The sequence below is a fragment of the Leptonychotes weddellii genome, chromosome 3 (genome assembly GCF_054177405.1).
Source record: "Leptonychotes weddellii isolate Sample4059 chromosome 3, ASM5417740v2, whole genome shotgun sequence".
Classification (NCBI taxonomy): Eukaryota; Metazoa; Chordata; class Mammalia; order Carnivora; family Phocidae; genus Leptonychotes; species Leptonychotes weddellii.
In genome coordinates, this window is record NC_138371.1 from 66,413,501 (window position 1) to 66,432,981 (window position 19,481).

At 35.0% G+C, this 19,481-nt stretch overlaps 1 protein-coding gene across 10 annotated transcripts in view; it reads left to right on the plus strand.

Annotated features, from left to right (window-relative positions):
* CCDC148 (coiled-coil domain containing 148) overlaps positions 1 to 19,481 on the plus strand; it is a 173,134-nt gene that overhangs the window by 6,206 nt on the left and 147,447 nt on the right. Inside the window, exon 2 of one of the 10 annotated variants that reach the window (XM_031016815.2) lies at positions 7,159 to 7,315. The exons of the other annotated variants lie outside the window; for them this stretch is intronic. Coding sequence (XP_030872675.1) covers positions 7,228 to 7,315 — 88 coding nt within the window. The 5' untranslated portion in view covers positions 7,159 to 7,227. The remainder of the gene's footprint in view (positions 1 to 7,158; positions 7,316 to 19,481) is intronic. 10 annotated transcript variants of the gene reach the window in all.

Here is a 19,481-nt window from a genome sequence, read left to right on the forward strand (position 1 = left end):
AATTTATATTTATTTTATACATGTACAGTAATTTTTTAGAAACTGGGCTAAAACATAAAAATGAGATAGGAAAATTACCGGAGATATCAGTGACCAAACAGCTCAGGGGAAACAGACTCTGAAGTCTAATTTCCAGCAATTTAAAGAAAGGAGGAAAACTGGACTTAATACAATATTGCTATAATATTTAGCCAAAATAATCCAATTTTCAACAAAAAATTTCGAGACATGCAAAACAAAACAAAACAGGAAAGCACAACCCAAATTCAGAAAAATAGGTAACCAATGGACATGCTGAGTGGGCCTGCTTGTTGGATTGTACAACTTATCCAAACCAGCTACTGTAAGTACATTTAAAAACTTAAAGGTAGGGGCGCCTGGGTGGCTCAGATGGTTAAGTATCTACCTCTGGCTCAGGTCGTGATCCCGTGGTCCTGGGATCGAGCCCCGCATCAGGCTCCCTGCTCTGCAGGAAGCCTTGCTTCTCCCTCTCCTCCTCTCCCTGCTTGTGTTCTCTCTCTGGCTACCTCTCTACCTGTCAAATAAATAAAATCTTAAAAAAAAACACACACAAAACTTAAAGGTAAAATGACTCAACAAATAGGGACTCTCAATAAAAATATAGAAAATATAAAAAAGAAATGGAAACTACTCACTCTGAGGAACAGAAAGAAAAAGAAGTTTGAAGAAAAGTGAACAGAGCCTCAGAAACTGGATAGCTGGGAGTACAAGAAAGAAAGGAGGGATAAAAGGGTATATAAAAAATATTTGAAGAAGCAGCAACCTAAAACTTCTCAAATTATATAAAAAATTTAATATACAGATCAATGAAACCCAGTAAATCCTGAGTAGAATAAACATAAGAATCAAAACTAGATATATCAGATGGCTAAAAGACCAAGACAAGAAAATTTTGAAGCAACAAGAGAGTAACGACTCATTATGTACAAGGAAACCACAGTAAATTAATAGCTACTTCTCATCAGAAACAAAAGAAGCCAGAGAACAATGGAAGAACAGATTTGAAGTGCTGAAAGAAAAAAAATCTATGGATAAAGAATTACATATCAAGCAAAAATGATCTGTCAAAAATTAAGGTGACAGTCCTCATAAATGACCTATGTTAGAAGTATACTAGTTACTGATGGAATCCATATAGTTGCCAGCTTAGAGTGAAGCCTAAAGCAAAAGAAGGCCGTCAGACAGATGCAGGTACTTGGCAAGTCAACAGTTTCCATTTGTAAAGTAGCTCTAGACTCAGTGCCAACCCTGGGACATAAAATGATCACCACACCAAACTGTTGAATAAAGTACTAGAATTGAAGTTATTTTCCTTAAATAAATTTTGTGAAAATATGACTTCATTAGTTTCTTAACCCCAGAACTATCTGTCTGCTTCATAAAGGTGGCAATAAGCTGATTAGAACAGTAGGGGAGAGAACATAAATCACGTATAAGAGCTCTCCTTATATCCTATCCTCCATCCATGGCACCTGGCCCTTCCCATTCCTGGACCCCTGTTTCCTTTACACACCTGGTCAGTTAATTCTCATCACAGGGCTTCCACACAGCTGGTTACAACTTCTGTGCATCTCAGGTTGAACTAGGGGGATAAGTCAACAGCACCTGCTAGTACATTATCTTGTTAGGAACCACAAGTCAAGAAATGCCATATTTTTCTGTCATTTAATAGCTTTTAAAAATAAGGAAAAAATGATGAAAATAGATGAAGAAAAGTCAATTGACAAGATACAGCACCCATTCATGATACAAATGTCCAAGAAACTAGCAACAGAAGGGCACTTCCTTGATGTGATAGAGTGCATCTATGAAAAACCTGTAGCTGTCATCACATTTGTGGTAAAAGACTGAATATTTTCCCTTAAGATTGAGAATAAAATGATATCTACTCTTACCTCTTTTATTCAACATTGTTCTGAAGGCTTTGGCCATTGTATTAAGGAAAGAAAAATAAATTAAAGGCATATAAGTTGGAAAGGGGAGTTTAAAGCTATCTTTATTTACAGATGACATGATCGTATACATAGAAAATTCTAAATATACAACAAAAGTAACACTAGAAGTAATAAATGAATTTAACAAGGTCACAAGATACAAGATCAGTACATAAAAATCAGTTGTATTTTTATATACTAGGAATTAACAATTTAAAATAAACTTGAGAAAACAATTCCCTGCATAATAACATGAAAAAGAAAAAGAACATGAATTTTATAAATGTATAAGATCTCTGACCTATATATTCAATGTGATCCCTATCAAAATCCCAGCAAACACTTTATGTAGAAATTGATAAGCCAGTCTTAAAATGCACATACAGGGGTGCCTGGGTGGCTCAGTGGGTTAAGTGTCTGCCTTCTGCTCAGGTCATGATCCTAGGGTCCTGGGATCCAGCTCCACATCGGGCTCCCTGCTTAGCGGGTAGTCTGCTTCTTTCTCTCCCACTGCTGCTCCCCCTGCTTGTGTTCTCTCTCTGTCAAATAAATAAATAAAATCCTTTAAAAATGCACATACATAGAAACAAGAATAACAAACAAAAAAACCTCAACAGAATAGGAAGAATTGCAATATCCAATTTCAAAATTTATTAAAAAGTTACAGTAATAGAATATAGTATTGGCATAATGATAGCCGTGTAGATCAATGAAATAGAATAGAGGGTAGAGAAATAATTCATTACATTTATGGTCAATTGATTTCCAACAACAATGCCAAGGTAGTTCAGTGGGGAAAGGGGTGTCTCTTCAAGAAATGCATTGGATATCCATATGCAAAATAATGAACTTATATTCTTACCTTACAACACACAGAAAAATTAACTCAGTTTGCATCATAGACCTAAGAATTAAACATATAAGACTTCTGGGGCACCTGGCTAGCTCAGTTGGAAGGGCTGCAACTCTTGATCTCTGAGTCATGGGTTCAAGCCCCCATGTTGGGTGTAGAGATTATTTAAAAATAAAATCTTAAAAAAAATTATAAGACTTCTGGAAGAAAACATAGTACAAGATTTCTGTGACTTTGCCTTAGGCAAAGATATCTTGAATATGATACTACGTCATGATCCATAAAAGAAGAAATTGATAAATTGGACTTAATAAAAATAAAAGTTTTTTTTTAATAAAAATTTTGTCTTTCAAAACACATTAGTAAGAAAATGAGAAGATAACCCATAGACTGGGAAAGAATATTTTCTTTTTTCTTTTTTTTTAAAGTTTATTTATTTATTTTTAGTAATCTCTGTGCCCAATGTGGGCCTCAAACTCTTGACCTTGAGAACAGGAGTCACATATCTTCCAAATGAGCCAGCCAGGTGCCTGGGGAAAGAATATTTTCTAATCATAATCTGATAAAGGTGTTATATCTAGGATATATATTGAATTTCTAAACATCTAAAGTAAGAAGGCAAGCAACTCAATTTAAAAATGTACAAAACATTTCACCAAAATGTTATACAAATGGTTAATCATCACAGGAGAAGATACTCAACATGATTAATCATAAAGGAAATGGACATTAAAACCATAATACAACTATACAACCACTAAAATGGGTATAAGGCAAAAGATTAATAATACCAAGTGATGAAAAGGTTGTGGAAAACTGGAACTATCATAAATTGCTGATTGGTATACCCACTCTGGAAAACCATTTGACAGTTTCTTTAAAATATAAATATAAATTTACCATATGACTCAGCAATTCTACTTCTAGATGTCTACTCAAGAAATAAAAACACATGTCCACACAAAGATGTTTACATCAATAATATCAGTATTATTCATAGTTGGAAAAAAACTAAATAATCAAAATGGCTATCAACTAATGATTAGATAAAATGTGGCACAATGGAATACTATTCAACAATAAAAATAATGAACTATCGACACTTGCTACAACATTAATAAACCTGCAATATATTATGCCGAGAGGAAAAAAGTCACAAAAGGCCACTTTTTTTTTAAAGGTTTTATTTATTTATTTACTTACTTATTTTAGAGACAGAGCTTGAGTGGAGGGAGGGAGGAGGGAGAGGGAAGAGCTCGAGTTGAGGAGGAGGGAGCGGGAAGAGGCGAAAGAATCTCAAGCAGAGCCCCCATGCTGAGTAGCCAGCTTGATGAGGGGCTCGATCTCACGACCATGAGATCATGACCTGAGCCAAAACCAGGAGTGGGACGCTTAATTAATTGAGCCACCCAGGCACCCCAAGGCCACATGTTATACCATTTGTATGACACTTCCAAAAAAAAAAAATAGAGAGACAAAAAGCAAATTAGTGATTACCTTGAGCTAGGCTGGGAAGATTGAATGCAAGTGGCTATGACAGAACATTTTCAGGTGATGGAAATGTTCCAGAACTAAATGGTGGTGACGATTGCACAATTATACATTCATTAAAAGTAATCACATTGTACGCTTATAATGGATATATTTTCATGGAATATAAATTATGTCTCAATAAAGCTATTACAAACAAAAACTTTTAAAAAATGACATAAGCACATCATGTTAAAACTCTCATTTATGAAAACTTAGTAAATTTGGAAACAATTTTCTAACATGATTGAAAATCTTCAAAATAGCATTTCAGTGGATTGAGATGCCATTGTTAAACATTAAAGAAAAAAAACTTGCAGGGAAAACTGATTGATAGGGAAGTCAGAAATTTGTTAGAGAAAAAGCCTAAATTACAATCTTAGTATAACTATTGGTTGGAGTTGAAATTTAAGTGTCATAATTGAGTACATGAAGCCAATTTTGTATTTCTTCCATATCTTTTTGTGGTATCTATTTTAGCTTTTATAGCCCTTATAGCCAAGTTATGGGAGTAAACTGATCTTAAACTTGAATCCTTCTATGACCAGGTATTAAACCATGATTTTCAAGGTGATGCAACATTTTCTATCACAAAACTCTCACTGAAATTTATTTAAATTATCAATACTATAGGGGCACCTGGGTGGCCCAGTCCGTTGAGCATCCGACTCTTGGTTTCAGTAGGGGTCATGATCTCAGAGTCATGAGATCAAGCCCCAAATTAGGCTCTGTGCTCAGCAAGGAGTCTGCTTGAGATTCCCTCTCTCCTTCTGCCCCTCCCTCAAATAAATAAATCTTTTAAAAAAATTACCAATACTATATATTTCAATACATCTTTTTTCATACTTATGGATTGTCCTATATTTGTGTTTTATAATTTATATAATGTTAGTACGATATTACATTTAAATAATTTGTTTAGTAATAGAGTATATGATTGAATGTTTGCAGACCTCATTTTTAATAGAACATCTTTAGATAAAATGTACATTCTTTCCCTCTGGTTTGTTTCTGTGGGTTTTTTAGTTTTTCCTCTTCTGTCTACCCCAGGTGGTAGAAATAAGTCTTTGGAAAACTGCATTCTAATTTTTTGATGTTTTCTTTGTCTTGAAGATCAGTTAGATCATTTACCTCTAACAAGTCACATTTGAATTTCTAACATCATTAGAGTCACTCATCATAACCGTGATCCATCTTGAGAGAGAGAAGTGAAGTCTCAAGTGGTATTGAGAAGATTATTCTTCTTTTGACACAGCCAAATGATGTGAAAGTGAGACATAAATAACAAAAATACAGTAGAAAGAAGGCCAAGGAAATTGCCATAAAGTAGAGAATTTGAGAAAAGAAATAATTCCACCCACACAGAATTAATTCATTTCTATGGGCAATAGAAAACCTGATTTCAAAACTCTAGGCTTCCAATGATTTACTATTTGGCTTTGGAAAACTCATTTATTTTTCCACTACTGCCCCCACATTAATGAAAACGAGGCATAATATACTTCTCCTTTCTCACAAACACTACTTATTAACTTTTAACTTTAAAAATGTGAAATACGTAAACTTCTAAACTTTTAGTATGAGTATACTACTGTACCTATATCTGAACATAAATACAGGGGTCTTTGGTATCTAAGAGATTATATATGAAAAGGTCTCCTCATTTCTACTTTACTTCAACTTTCCTTTTTGCTTTCTTCCTTCTATTTCTCAACAGGTAAAAAAAAATTTAATCAATTATCATAGTCTAAAATGCCATAGATAACAACCATTAGCATTTTATTAACTTATTAATATCCCCTTTTTGAAGCCACTATAAATAATTTTCTCATAGACTTAGGTTAGGTGGTGTATCATAATCTCATTGGGTCAAATATACCTAAATTATATTTTCATCTAATGTTTATTTCAATTATCGGTTTTCTAAGTTTATAGAGTTTTCGAGCTAGAAAGAAAATTAGAGATTACAAACCAGCATTGAAACTGGCTATATAACTCTCACCTAAGATTCCTTTTTCATCCAACCTTTTTAATCTCTCTAGTAAAGAAGAAATTAATGTGATTTAGACATTTCACTCTTTGCCATATATACATGTGTGACTAAATTTTTCAAAGCTAAAATAATTTCAATTTAAAAATTTGTATAGGAATAAAACAGTAGAGGTTAAAAAATATGCATTTATGCCAAGAACTCTCTTCCTTGCATTTATAAATGACTACTTTATCTACACTGCTCTCCTACAATACTATTTGCCTATTGAGAAGATGATAGGTAAGGTATTTTGTGTTTAATCTTCAACATGTATGCTCTGTAATTATTTTTTATGGTCCTGAAATTGAGTCAAAACCTATAGACTACCACTTCTATGTTTTAAAAGCTGACAAAGTATGTTTGATATAGTTGGTGGAAGAGAACTGAGCTCAAAGTCAGGAGATCTGGTTGGGTTCTAGCCTTGCCTATGCTACCTGCTTCTTCATGTCTTAGACAAGTCATTTAATCTCTCTGGCCCTGTGTTTACTGATTTGTAAAATATATCAGTCACACTCAAATCTTTTCTGGGCTTAGGTTAATTTGTGTATAAAATGAAATGCTGCATGATCTCATTCTAAACCTTGGCTTTGTTTTCTTTATTTTCTTGAAGGAAATTTACCACAAATGTTTATCACTTTGCTGTACCCCTTAAGTCTATTTCCACCACCCTCTTTGTTCTCATGTTCTCAAAAACTGCCTTTAAATACACTGCTTTCTTTTTCTTGGTTCAGTATCTGTCTCTCCCCTTAACTCCCACTTGTATCTTGCCTTCTTTTCTCTCCTTCTAGGACCTTCCCCTTCCCCCTAGGGAGCAGCTCTCTACTAAAAAAAAGCATGACAGAGGTCCACTTCTCTGCATGTTGAGGAACACTGCCTATGAGTTGTCTCCCTTCGCTGACAGGGAGAATAGAGAGGAGAATAGAGAGCATGGGCTCTCCAGCCTGGGTATGTATCTGGTCTCTACCACCCACTAGTTGTAAGATCTTTACCTCAGTTTCCTATTCTGCAAAATAGGAACAACAGTGTTACCAAAATATCACTGTGAGTCTTAACTCAATCAAAATAGGTAAAGCTTTTAGAATAGCGCCTGTCTTGTAAGAACTTGCTCAATAAATGTTCACGATTTTTTTTTTTTAAGATTTTATTTATTTGACAGAGAGAGACACAGCGAGAGAGGGAACACAAGTGGGGGGTAGTGGGAGAGGAAGAAGCAGGCTTCCCGTCGAGCAGGGAGCCCGATGCGGGGCTCGATCCCAGTACCCTGGGATCATGACGTGAGCTGAAGGCAGATGCTTAACGACTGAGCCACCCAGGCGCCCCTAAACGTTCACGATTATTGCATCCACTCTATGGACCCTCATAAAGTGGTAATCATTTTAGCACTTCTTTTCCTAGAAGAGGAAAAGATAAAGCTGAGGCGAGGGAATAGCTCTGGGGGAATTGAATGGTGTGTTCATACAGATGGGGGCCTTTTGTGACAACATTCTGTATTTCCTAGGCCTTGCCCTTTACTTTTCATCCTACTGAGATGTAAATGTTGGGCAAAAGCACAATGAAGAGAAAGACAGGCACAATTTGTAGGTGATGTACCTTTTATTTAATTTGCAGGAATGGCTACCTAATGGCAGTTTTTTCATCCAAGTAAATTATCTGTTTGAAACGTGTTTTTTTTGTTGTTGTTGTTGTTTTCTGCCAGCATTTTGAACTGGCATGCCATAATTATTATACTCTAAAACATTAAAGAAAAAAGCCCAAGAATTGTTCTTTGGGCAGCTCTATTTATGTAAGGCTCCATTTGAGAAATAGCACTGGAAAAAACTGTTCTTAGCAAAGAATGTTAATTGATGAAAACATTTCTTTGCTAGCAATCTAAGGGAAGCAATCTGTTCTTAGCTCTTTAAACCACAAAATAGATTTAGCCATTCACGAACAAAAGCCAATTATTTATTTTCAATACTACCTTTAACAAGTCTTTGTTTTTGATAATGGAGCTCTCTTTCTATTCTCTATCAAAGCAGGTTTTAAAAATATAACTGCTCTTTTAATAAGAAAAAGGCAGCCGAATCTAATACCAAGATTCTCATTTGGGTACAAAGCATATTTTCCACTTCAATATTCAACTACATGAGCTTTTTAAATGAGGAGAGGCTTATCCATTTTGATTAAGGAGTCCATATACCTAATATTCTATAATGCTAGCATAACAAATACGTCATATGAAAAAAATAATTTTTTATTCATATAAAAAAAGATAATTTTGCTGCTGAGAAGCCAAAATTTTATAGTGTTTAGAAAATTATAATACTGTACATACCTGATGAACATGGAAGATATTGAATCTGGATCAACCAATGAGTATTTTACTTTTCCTCATGCTTTTCTAGGAAAGAAGGAAAATGTTAGTACATCTACTTTGTCAGGTCATAAATACTATTTTTGAAGCTCAAAAAGAAATATATCAACAAAAGTAGAAATTAGAATTCCCAAGACATAAGATGTCACTTGACAAAAAATATGCCTTTTAATAGAACATCTTCAGCATATTTTTATTTCAAATACTAAAATAAGAGAAAAAGTCACATATCACATGATTGTGGAAGAAACTGATATACAACTGATATACAACTCAGTAACAACAAAAAAATGGATTAAAAAATGAGCAGAGGAACTAAATAGACATTTTCCAAAGATAATATATAAATGGCCAGCACATACATAAAAAGGTGTTCAATATCACTAATCATCAGTGAAATATAAATCAAAACCACAATGAGATATCACCTCACACCTGTCAGAATGGCTATCATCATGAAGACAAGAGATAAGAATTGGCTAGAATGTGGGGAAAAGAGAACCCTTGTGCATTGGGTGGGAATGTAAACTGGTGCAGCCATTATGGAAAACACACACACACACAAAGACACACATGCTGAACTATTATTTAGCCATAAAAAAGAAGAAAATCCTGCCATTTGAGACAACATGGATGGACCTTGAGGGCATTAATTCTGAGTGAAATAAGACAGGCAGTAAAAGATAAATACTGTATGATTCTCATTTATATGTGAAATCTAAAGAGCCAGAATGCACAGATACAGAGAACAGACTGGTGGTTGCCAGAAGCAAGGAAGGAGAGTGAAATGGGTGAAGGGTTCAAAAGGTACAAACTTTCAGTTATAAGTAACTTACTTATAAGTAAGTCCAGGATGTAAACAAAATGGTGACAGAAGTTTAAAACACTGTATTACGTATTTGAAAGTTGCTAAGAGAGTAGATCTTGAAAGTTGTCATACAAACACAAAATTTCTTTTTTTTTTTTAAAGATTTTATTTATTTATTTGAGAGAGAGAGAGAGAGCACATGAGAAGGGGGAGGGTCAGAGGGAGAGGCAGGGAGCCCGATGCGGGACTCGATCCTGGGATTCCAGGATCGTGACCTGAGCCGAAGGCAGTCGCTTAACCAACTGAGCCACCCAGGCGCTCCAAACACAAAATTTCTAACTATGTGAAGTAATAGATGTTAACTAAACTAATAGTGGTAATTATTTCACAATATATACATACATCAAATTATCATGTCATAAACCTAAAACTAATACAATGTCGTATGTCAATTATATTTCAGTAAATGGAAAAATGGTTAAATGGTAAATTTTATATTGTTTATCACAATAAAAAATTTATATTGTTATCACTCCTACTAGTAAAAAGAAGCTACAATTACATAAAAAATAAGGAAATCGGTAGATGGTCCAGGATATATAAGGTAACTAAATTCTGTGCTTATTTTGCAACCTTCTAATCAGATATTTCTGATTTATTTTAGATTTTTTGTGTGTGATACTTAATTTAGAAATGTTATGGTTAATATAATTAGTTCTGCGAATCTCTTCATTTTGCTTCTCATTTATTGTACATTTAGATTTTTCACAGTTCAATTTGGCCAGTTGATAGCTCTAGAAATCAAAATCCCTTTTTTTATTAGGACCCATGTAAGAGATGTTTAACATCTCCTTAATTTGTCCAAACTTGGGGATATATGCTAATCCACTCACCTCAGGATTATAATAGTACTTCAGATTTTGTTCCAAGTTTTTTTTCCATGAAATCTTTGGACAGTCTGCTTATATAGCACCTAGGAGGTGGTTCTCATTGTTGAGCATATTACATTTACTTTTTATTAGACTACTGAACAGCCATCAGATAAAAACCATTCAGATATGAGCAGTGTGAAGTAGATGTTAGTCATTTTTATTTGCACCATAATATCTAACATTTACATAGCATTTACTGTATGCCTGACACAGTTCTAAGCACTTTATATATATTATTTCATTTAGTCTCTATGAGAACTGTATGAGGTAGGTATACTATTATTATCTTCATTTTATAGTAAATTATGGCACAGATAAGTTACTTCATTTGTCCAAAATTACTCACCTTCTAAATGGCATAGGCTGGAATTTGAACCAGCTTGAGTTTAGTTCTGGAGTCTGGCCTTCTATGCCCTGTATTACTTGGAAAACTTAGAGTTGAGTTTCTAATTTCCAAATCATCCAATTTCCTGATACATCTTTATTTTTTTCCTGTTTCATATTTCTCCTATCAATATTGAACATTAGGATGGAGATGAGTCGTATTATTTTTAAATCAACTTTATTAAGGTATAATTTACATAAAACAAAATGTACTTATTTTAAGAGCATGGTTTGATGAGTATTGACAAACCATTCATCCACATAAGCACCAATAGAATCATTTCTATCACTGTGAAAATTTTCCTTATGCCCCTTGCCAGGCAACAATTGGTCTGCTTTTTGTCATTATACATTAGATTTATTTCATTTAAATGGAATCATACAACATGTACTCTTTTGTGTCTGACTTCTTTCACTCAGCATAGCAATTTGAGATGCAGTCATATTGTGTGTATCATTAGTTCATTCCTTTTTATTGCTGAGTAGTATTGTATTATATGTATATACTATAATTTGTTTATTCATCTACCAGTTTATGGACATTTGAATTGTTTCAGTGGTTATTATAAATAAGCTGCTATGGGGCGCCTGGGTGGCTCAGTTGGTTAAGCCACTGCCTTCGGCTCAGGTCATGATCCTGGAGTCCCTGGATGAGTCCCGCATTGGGCTCCCTGCTCAGCGGGGAGCCTGCTTCTCCCTCTGACCCTCCCCCCTCTCATGCTCTCTCTCTCTATCTCATTCTCTCTCTCAAATAAATAAATAAAATCTTTAAATAAATAAATAAATAAATAAGCTGCTATGAACATTTGTGTACAAGTCTTTGTGTAGGCATATATTTATATTTCTCTTGGAATTGCTGGGTCTTATGGTAAGTTTATTTTAACTAAGAAACTGCCAACGTTTTCCAAAGTAGCTATACCATTTTATACACCCATCAGCAATGTATGAAGTTCCACTTGCTTTATATTCTTGTCAATACTTGGTACTGTCAATATTTTAAATTTTAGCTATTCTAATGTGTGTAGTGGTATCTTACTGTGATTTAAATTTGCATTTCCCTGATGACTAAAGATGTTGAACATCCTTTCATGTGCTTATTGGGCATGTGTAGATCTTCTATTGTGAAGCATCTGTTCAAATAATTTGCCTTTTTTAATTGGTTTGTCTTACAATTATAAGTTATAAGGTCTTTATATATTCTGGATTCAGGTTCTTTGTCAGATATATATATCACAGATACATATACATATATCATATATAGATATGTATATCATATACCTATATCTCCTAGTGTTTTGTTTGCAATTTAAGTTCCTGAACAGTGTCTTTGAAGAGCAAAAGTTTTAATTTTGATTAAGTCCACTGTTTCAATTTTTTCATTTATTGTTTGGGCTTTGCTGTCTTATCCGAGAATTCATTGTCTACTCCAAAATGATGAAGGTTTATGTGTTTTTTTCTAAAAGTTTTATAATTTACCTGTTATGTTAATTTTTAACGTATGGTATAAAGCAAGGTTTGACTTTCATTTTTTTTCAGTAGATCTCCAGCACCATTTGTTAAAAAGACCATCCTGTTGTCATTGAATTTATCAGTATATGTTTGTCAAAATCAACTGAGCATAAAACTACAGTGAGCTATTACTTTATATCCATTAGGATGGCCATTATTAAAAAAGATAAAAAATAAACCCCCAAGTAACAAGTGTTAGCAATGATATGGAGAAATTGAAGCCCTGTGTACTGCTGGTAGGAAAGTAAAATCGTACAGCTGCTGTGGAAAACAGTATGTCCGTTTCTCAAAAAATTAAATATAGAATTACCATATGGCCCAGCAATTTCACTTCTAGGTATATATCCAGACGAGTTGAAAGCAGGGACTCAAACAGATATTTGTACACCCATGTTCACAGCAGCATTATTCACAATAGCCAAAGGTGGGAGCAACCTAAGTGGCCATGGATGGATGAATGGATAAACAAAATGTCTTATGTACATATAATGGAATATTATTATTCATCTTGAAAAGGAAGGAAATTCTGACACACACTACAACATGGATGAATCTTGAAGACATTACATTAAGTGAAATAAACTAGTCACAAAAGGACAAATATTGTATGACCCCGAAGTTGTCAAATTTATAGAGACAGGAAGTAGAATGGTGATTTCTAGGGGCTAGGGAGGAGGACAATGGGGAGTCAATGTTAAATGAATATGGAGTTACAGTTTGGAAGGTGAGAAAATTATGGAGATGGATGATGGTGATAGTTGCACAACAATGGGAAGGTACTAAGTGCCACTGAACTGTACACTCAAAAATAGTAAATTTTATATTATATATATCTTACCACAATTTAAAAAATCAACTGACCATATTTGTTGATTTTATTTCTAGACTTTCTTCTGTTTCATTGTTCTATATGTCTATCCTTATACCAAAACCACAATGTCTTGATATTTGTACTTTTTATATAGTCTTAAGATGAGAGAGTGTAAGTTCTCCAACTTTGTTTTTCCTTTCAAAATTATTTTGGCTGTTCTAAGACTGGCTTTTCTGGATAAATTTTAAAATCAGATTATCAAGTTCTATTTTTTAAAGAAGCCAACTGGGAAGTTTATTGGGGTGGCATTACTTTTTATATTACTATGGGGAGAACTGACAATAACATCAGTTTTTGATCCATGAATATAGTACATCTCTTTTTTTATTTAGATTTTCTTTAATGTCTCTTGGGAATATTTTACAGTTTTTAAGGTAGAGGTCTTTTTTTTTTTTTTTTTAGATTTTATTTATTTATTTGACAGAGAGATACACAGCAAGAGAGGGAACACAAGCAGGGGGAGTGGGAGAGGTAGAGACAGGCTTCCTGCTGAGCAGGAAGCCCAATGTGGGGCTCTATCCCAGGACCCCAGGATCATGACCTGAGCCGAAGGCAGAGGCTTAACGACTGAGCCACCCAGGTGCCCCAAGGTAGAGGTCTTGAATATATATTGCTATATATTCCTAAGTAGTTCATAGTTTTGATGCTATTTTAAATGGTATTTTTAATTTCATTTTCCAACTGTTCATCACCAACATGTAGAAATACAATTGAATATTGTATATTGTTATATCCTGTGACGTAGCTAAACTCACATTAGTTTCGGTAGGTGTTTGGTTTTTTGTTGTTGTTTTTTGTTTTTGTATGTTACTTGGTATTTTCTATAGGCACAGTATGCTATCTTTGAATAAAGATGGTGTTAGTTCCTCTTTCCAAAGCCTCGGTATTTTATGTCATTTTTCTTTCTTCATGTGTACTTGTTTAGACCAGAACAATGTTGACTAGGAGTTGTCAAAGTATACATCATTGCCTTGTTTCTGATTGAGAATGAAAAGCACTCTATCTTTACCGTACAGTATTACTGGAATTGTAAATTTCTTACAAATGCCCTTATCAAGTTAAAGATGTTTCTTTGTATCAAAGTTTGTTGAAAGTTTCAGTCATGAGATAATGTTAAATGTAATCAAATATATCTGCATCTGAAGATGATCAAATGGTTTTTCTGCTTTATTTTGTTAATATCCTTAATTTAATTGACTGATATTCAAATGTTAAACCAATACTACATTCCTAGGATAAACACCACTGGGTCAAGTGTACTATTCTTTATATATATTTTTGGATTCAATATTCTCCTTTATAAAGGAGTTTTCTGTTTTTTTTCCTGAGGGGTATTGGTCTTTAGTTTTCTTTTCCTGTAATTTCATTTTTGGTTCTGGTATTAGGGTAATGCCAACCTTTTAAAAAATGTGGGCTAAGTTCCCTTTTCCTTTAATGTCTGAAGGAGTTTGGTTATGATTAGCATTATTTATTCCAAAAAAGAAAGATTAATAGAATTTACAAGTAAAATGGTCTGGCCCTGGAATTTAGTCTTTCAAGCCGTTTTGGGTTTTTTTAAAAACAATTAATGTAATTAATTTAATAGATGTAAGGCTATTCAGGTTTTTAATTCTCTAGTAACCTTTGATAATGTACTTCCTTCAGGAATTGGTACATTCCATGTTGTTGAATTTCTTGGCATAAAGTTGTTTATAATATATTCCCTTATTATGCTTTCAAGGTATCTATGGTCTGTAGTGATGGCCCTTCTTTCATTTCTGATATTGATAACTTGTATCTTTCTGTTTTTTGATCAGTCTGTCTTATGATCTTCTCATCTGCCCTGACCCCTGCCCCCAAACCTGACCCATTTCCAATGTTTCATATTTCAGCGCATTATACCTCCACCCTATCCAGTTGTGCTGGTCAGAAACCAGGGAGAGATCTTAGACATCTTCCTTTCCCTTATTCTTCTGCCATCCCCAGCTGTGCCTCTGTAGTCTCTTCATCAACAATCTTATCAGTTTTACCTCTTAAATTGCTTTGACTCCATCCATTTCTAACCATTGCCACTGAATTAGCACAGCTAAGTATTGCCTTTAACCTTAACTACTGTAACAGTCCCTTAACTGGCCTCTGTATATCCCCTCTAACTATTCATCCAATATCTCAGGCTAAAGTGATCTTCCAAAATGCAGATCTACACATGTCACCTTCCACCTTAAATCTCCTCAGTGGATTCTCATTGATTTTAGATAAAGACCCAAATCTTAAACAAGGCCTAAAAGGCCCTTGCCTACCTCTCCTTCTCACCATAAGACCCCTCCCTCTGTTTTCCAGCCATACTGGCTTTCTTTCGGTTCTCAGGAGATGTCACATTCCTTGTTGCCATAAGATCTCAACATTTGCAATTATCTTTCACCTTCAAATCATACCCTTCTCCGGGTTAATTCTTATTTATCTATAGATAAATAGAAAGCCTTCCTTTACCTTTAAACATGCACTTTGTGTATAATTGTATAAAACTAATTATGTCACTGCCACTTTGTCCCCAGTGGAAATAAGCTTCATGTCTTCAGCACTAAGCACTACATAAATATTTGTTTGAATGAACAAGTCAATGATTGCCTTTATAGAATTATGAGCATGGTAGATCCTAAATGAAAATTTGTTGACCACTTTATGAATTATTGCCTAATATGCATCATTTCATATATTCTGAATGACAGTTTATTTATAGCCTCTAAAAATTGAGGTTCATATTTCATTGAAAATAATAGCATAGAAGAATTTAATTTCAAGTAAACTTTCATTATGAGGGCAATTTTTTTTTTTTTCTTTTTAAAAGTATGGTTGAAATGTTCACCTCCTGGTTGCTGTTTGCCATTTGTATTTCTGGGGGGAGGAACAAGGCCTACTTTCAAAATACTTCAGTCAGTTTTCAACTGTACATATTATGTATTTTCACAAAGGAGGCAATGGTATCTAGTTTCTAGTGAGGGAAATGGGCTTGAGGAGGTAGTTCTGACATCTCTCCCCTCTCACACACACATACTCTTGAGCACCATGGACTTACGTTAGCAATGCATTTTCATTGTTCAGCTTAGCTACCATTTATTATCTCATATGTTCCTAATCCCATGCTCAGTATCATGAATCTTCAAAACAAGTACTACTAATAATGCAACATGCATTAGTTGTACTGTTTTACAAATTAAAAATTAAGTGAATTACTGAAAGCCGTAATTAGTAAGTGCCAGGACCAGGGTTTACAAAGCTCCAAAACCTATACTGTTTCTCCCACTTCTTCATGAGCCAATGCTTGATTATATCATGGAAAATTGAGAATTGACTTCAAATTTTTTTGCTCCTTGTACTTGATGATATCAAATTCATTTAAAGGATTATCTTGGGGCGCTTGGGTGGCTCAGTTGGTTAAGCGACTGCCTTCAGCTCAGGTCATGATCCCAGGGTCCTGGGATCGAGTCCCACATCGGGCTCCCGGCTCAGCGGGGATCCTGCTTCTCCCTCTGACCCTCTCCCCTCTCATGCTGTTTCTCTCCTGCTCACTCTCTAATAAATAAATAAATAATCTTTAAAAAAAAAAAAATAAAGGATTATCTTGTAAAAATGTTTTCAAGTTTCTATGACTCATTCTTAATATGACCTATAATTAAATTTTCATAGAGCTATTTCATGACTTTAATATTAGGCATTGTGATTTTCAATTCTTTGGAAATCAATAAAATTATTTTTATACTTGCTTGTTTCCAAATATTAAAAGCTAAGTAATTTAAGCCTTTTTGCTCAATTAGAACATGATCTTGATATTTTTTTTTTTTAAAGATTTTATTTATTTGACAGAGAGAGAGACAGCGAGAGAGGAAACACAAGCAGGGGGAGTGGGAGAGGGAGAAGCAGGCTTCCCGCGGAGCAGGGAGCCCGATGCGGGGCTTGATCCCGGGACCCTGGGATCATGACCTGAGCCGAAGGCAGATGCTTAATGACTGAGCCACCCAGGCGCCCCCATGATCTTGATATTAATCAGCATATAATTCTATTGACTTTCCGCAGAAAAACCTAGCTGAAAGCTAACACTAATGCTACTTCTGGCTCGCATTTGGAGTATTATCTTCTCTAGTTGTGAAAAACAACATACAGAGCCAAGTTTATATTCTACTTTTATATGACCCTGGAAAAAATGGAATGAGCTATGATTTTTATAACTCCTTTCATTCTCTTAAAAGTTAAAATGTATGTTTTCTCTTAGGGTGCATCTATTCATTGATGTGACATTTATTGAGTGCTTCTTATGTGCCAGGCATCATTCTAGGAGATATAATGATAAACAAGACAGACAAATGTTTTCCCCATAGAGGTTCTATTCTAGTGGAGAGAAATGGACAGCCAAACAACAAGTAACGATAACTGCTGCTAAGAAAATATACAGGCTATTCTGATAATGAGGCTTGGGGAAGGAAGGTATGGGAGGTTTACTTTGGACAGCATGGTCATATAAAGCCTTTTGGGGGGAGGTAACACTTGAACCAAGGCCTGAACTAACTATAAGAAGGAGCCACCCATTTGAAAAGCTGCAAGAACTACTTTCCAAACAGATGCAAGAGACCTAGGAGCAGGAATGACGTTGGGAGGTACCAGGAACAGAAAGAAGGTGTTGCTAGAACACAGTTTATAATGCTGGAAAAAGAGAACCAGATCATGGGGATTTCAAATAAACCTGAAGTTACCATAAGTTTCTTCAGAAATAACATTTTTGATATTATTATATTTGCCTTAAAATTAACTGGTGATGGGTATTAAAGAGGGCACGTATTGAATGGAGCACTGGGTGTTATACGCAAACAATGAATCATGGGACACTACATCAAAAACTAATGATGTAATGTATGGTGATATAAAATAAAATTAAAAAAAGATACATACTAAAAAAATTAGCTTTATCTCTCTGGAACAATTCATCAATTAAAATGTACATTATCATAATATTTTAAGTTGACAAGTTCTTTAGGAATTATGTAGTCCAACCTCTTCATTTTAGAGATAAGGCAATGTTAGCCTAGAAAAGTTGACTTACAGGAGAAAACTCAGCAAACCCAGGCAGGCTAGAATTTGAGCTCAGGATTCAGTATTGCAGAGTCCAGTGCGCTTTCCAGAAACCAGTTTTTAAGAAAACATTCAAACAAAACGTCCAAAGTTTTTCAAATTTATGGCATTTCTATGGCTCTTCTGTTTTCCACTACATTGTTTTTAAAAAAATAGTTACCATAATTTAACCTGTGTATAGGAACCTATTTGATTTAGGATTGTACATGGCTTTTAAAAATCATTGGCCACATTCTTATTTTTTTTCTGTTTTTTTTTTTTTTTTTAAGATTTTATTTATTTATTTGACAGAGAGAGAGAGAGCGAACACAAGCAGGGTGAGTGGCAGAGGGAAAGGGGGAAGCAGGCTCCCCACTGAGCAGAGAGCCCCATTCAGGGCTCCATCTCAGGACCCTGGGATCATGACCTGAGCTGAAGGTAGATGTTTAACTGACTGAGCCACCCAGGCACCCTGGTCACATTCTTACAAGAACAGAATAATTCAGATGTTGAATTAGTAGCTAAATTTCATTTGACTTTCATTGTATCATCTGTAGAGGTCTTTAACCTGGTGTTCTTACACTCCAAGGGATGCACAAATGGGCTTCAAGTTTCTATTAATCCTCTGGAAAATTGCACATCTTACATGCTTGTGAGTATCATTTCGGCTGCTCCAAGAAACAGACATCAGGAAAGGTTTAGACAATTTATAGGAAAATGCCTACAGAGGATAAAGGAGAGGGAGCAGGAATAGGTAGCAATGAGACCACAAGACAGGTCTGACATCTGTGAAGGGAAAAAGGGAAGGAAGAATTGGGTAGAAAGTCTCAAACGTCAGTACAGTTCCAAGAAAGCATCAACCAGGCCGATGGGGAACCCCCATGGAAAAGCTGCTAATTTGAGGTATCTTGTGTCCAGCAGAAAGGCACTGGCACTAGTGTCCTACCATGCTCAGTTACTGGCTCCAAGCAGCCCCAGGGGGTGTGGTTTTGCTGTAAACACTATCGTGGATCCAAGGGGGCAACAGCTGGGGCTGTTTATCAACTCTGCTTCCGGCAGCAGCTCTCGGGAAGAAATTGAGTGGCGAATTTCCAGCACCATCACACTATGCTTATGTGTGTTCCTTTGGGGAAAGCATCTCTGGCTTTTGTCATATTTGCCAAGAGGGTGGG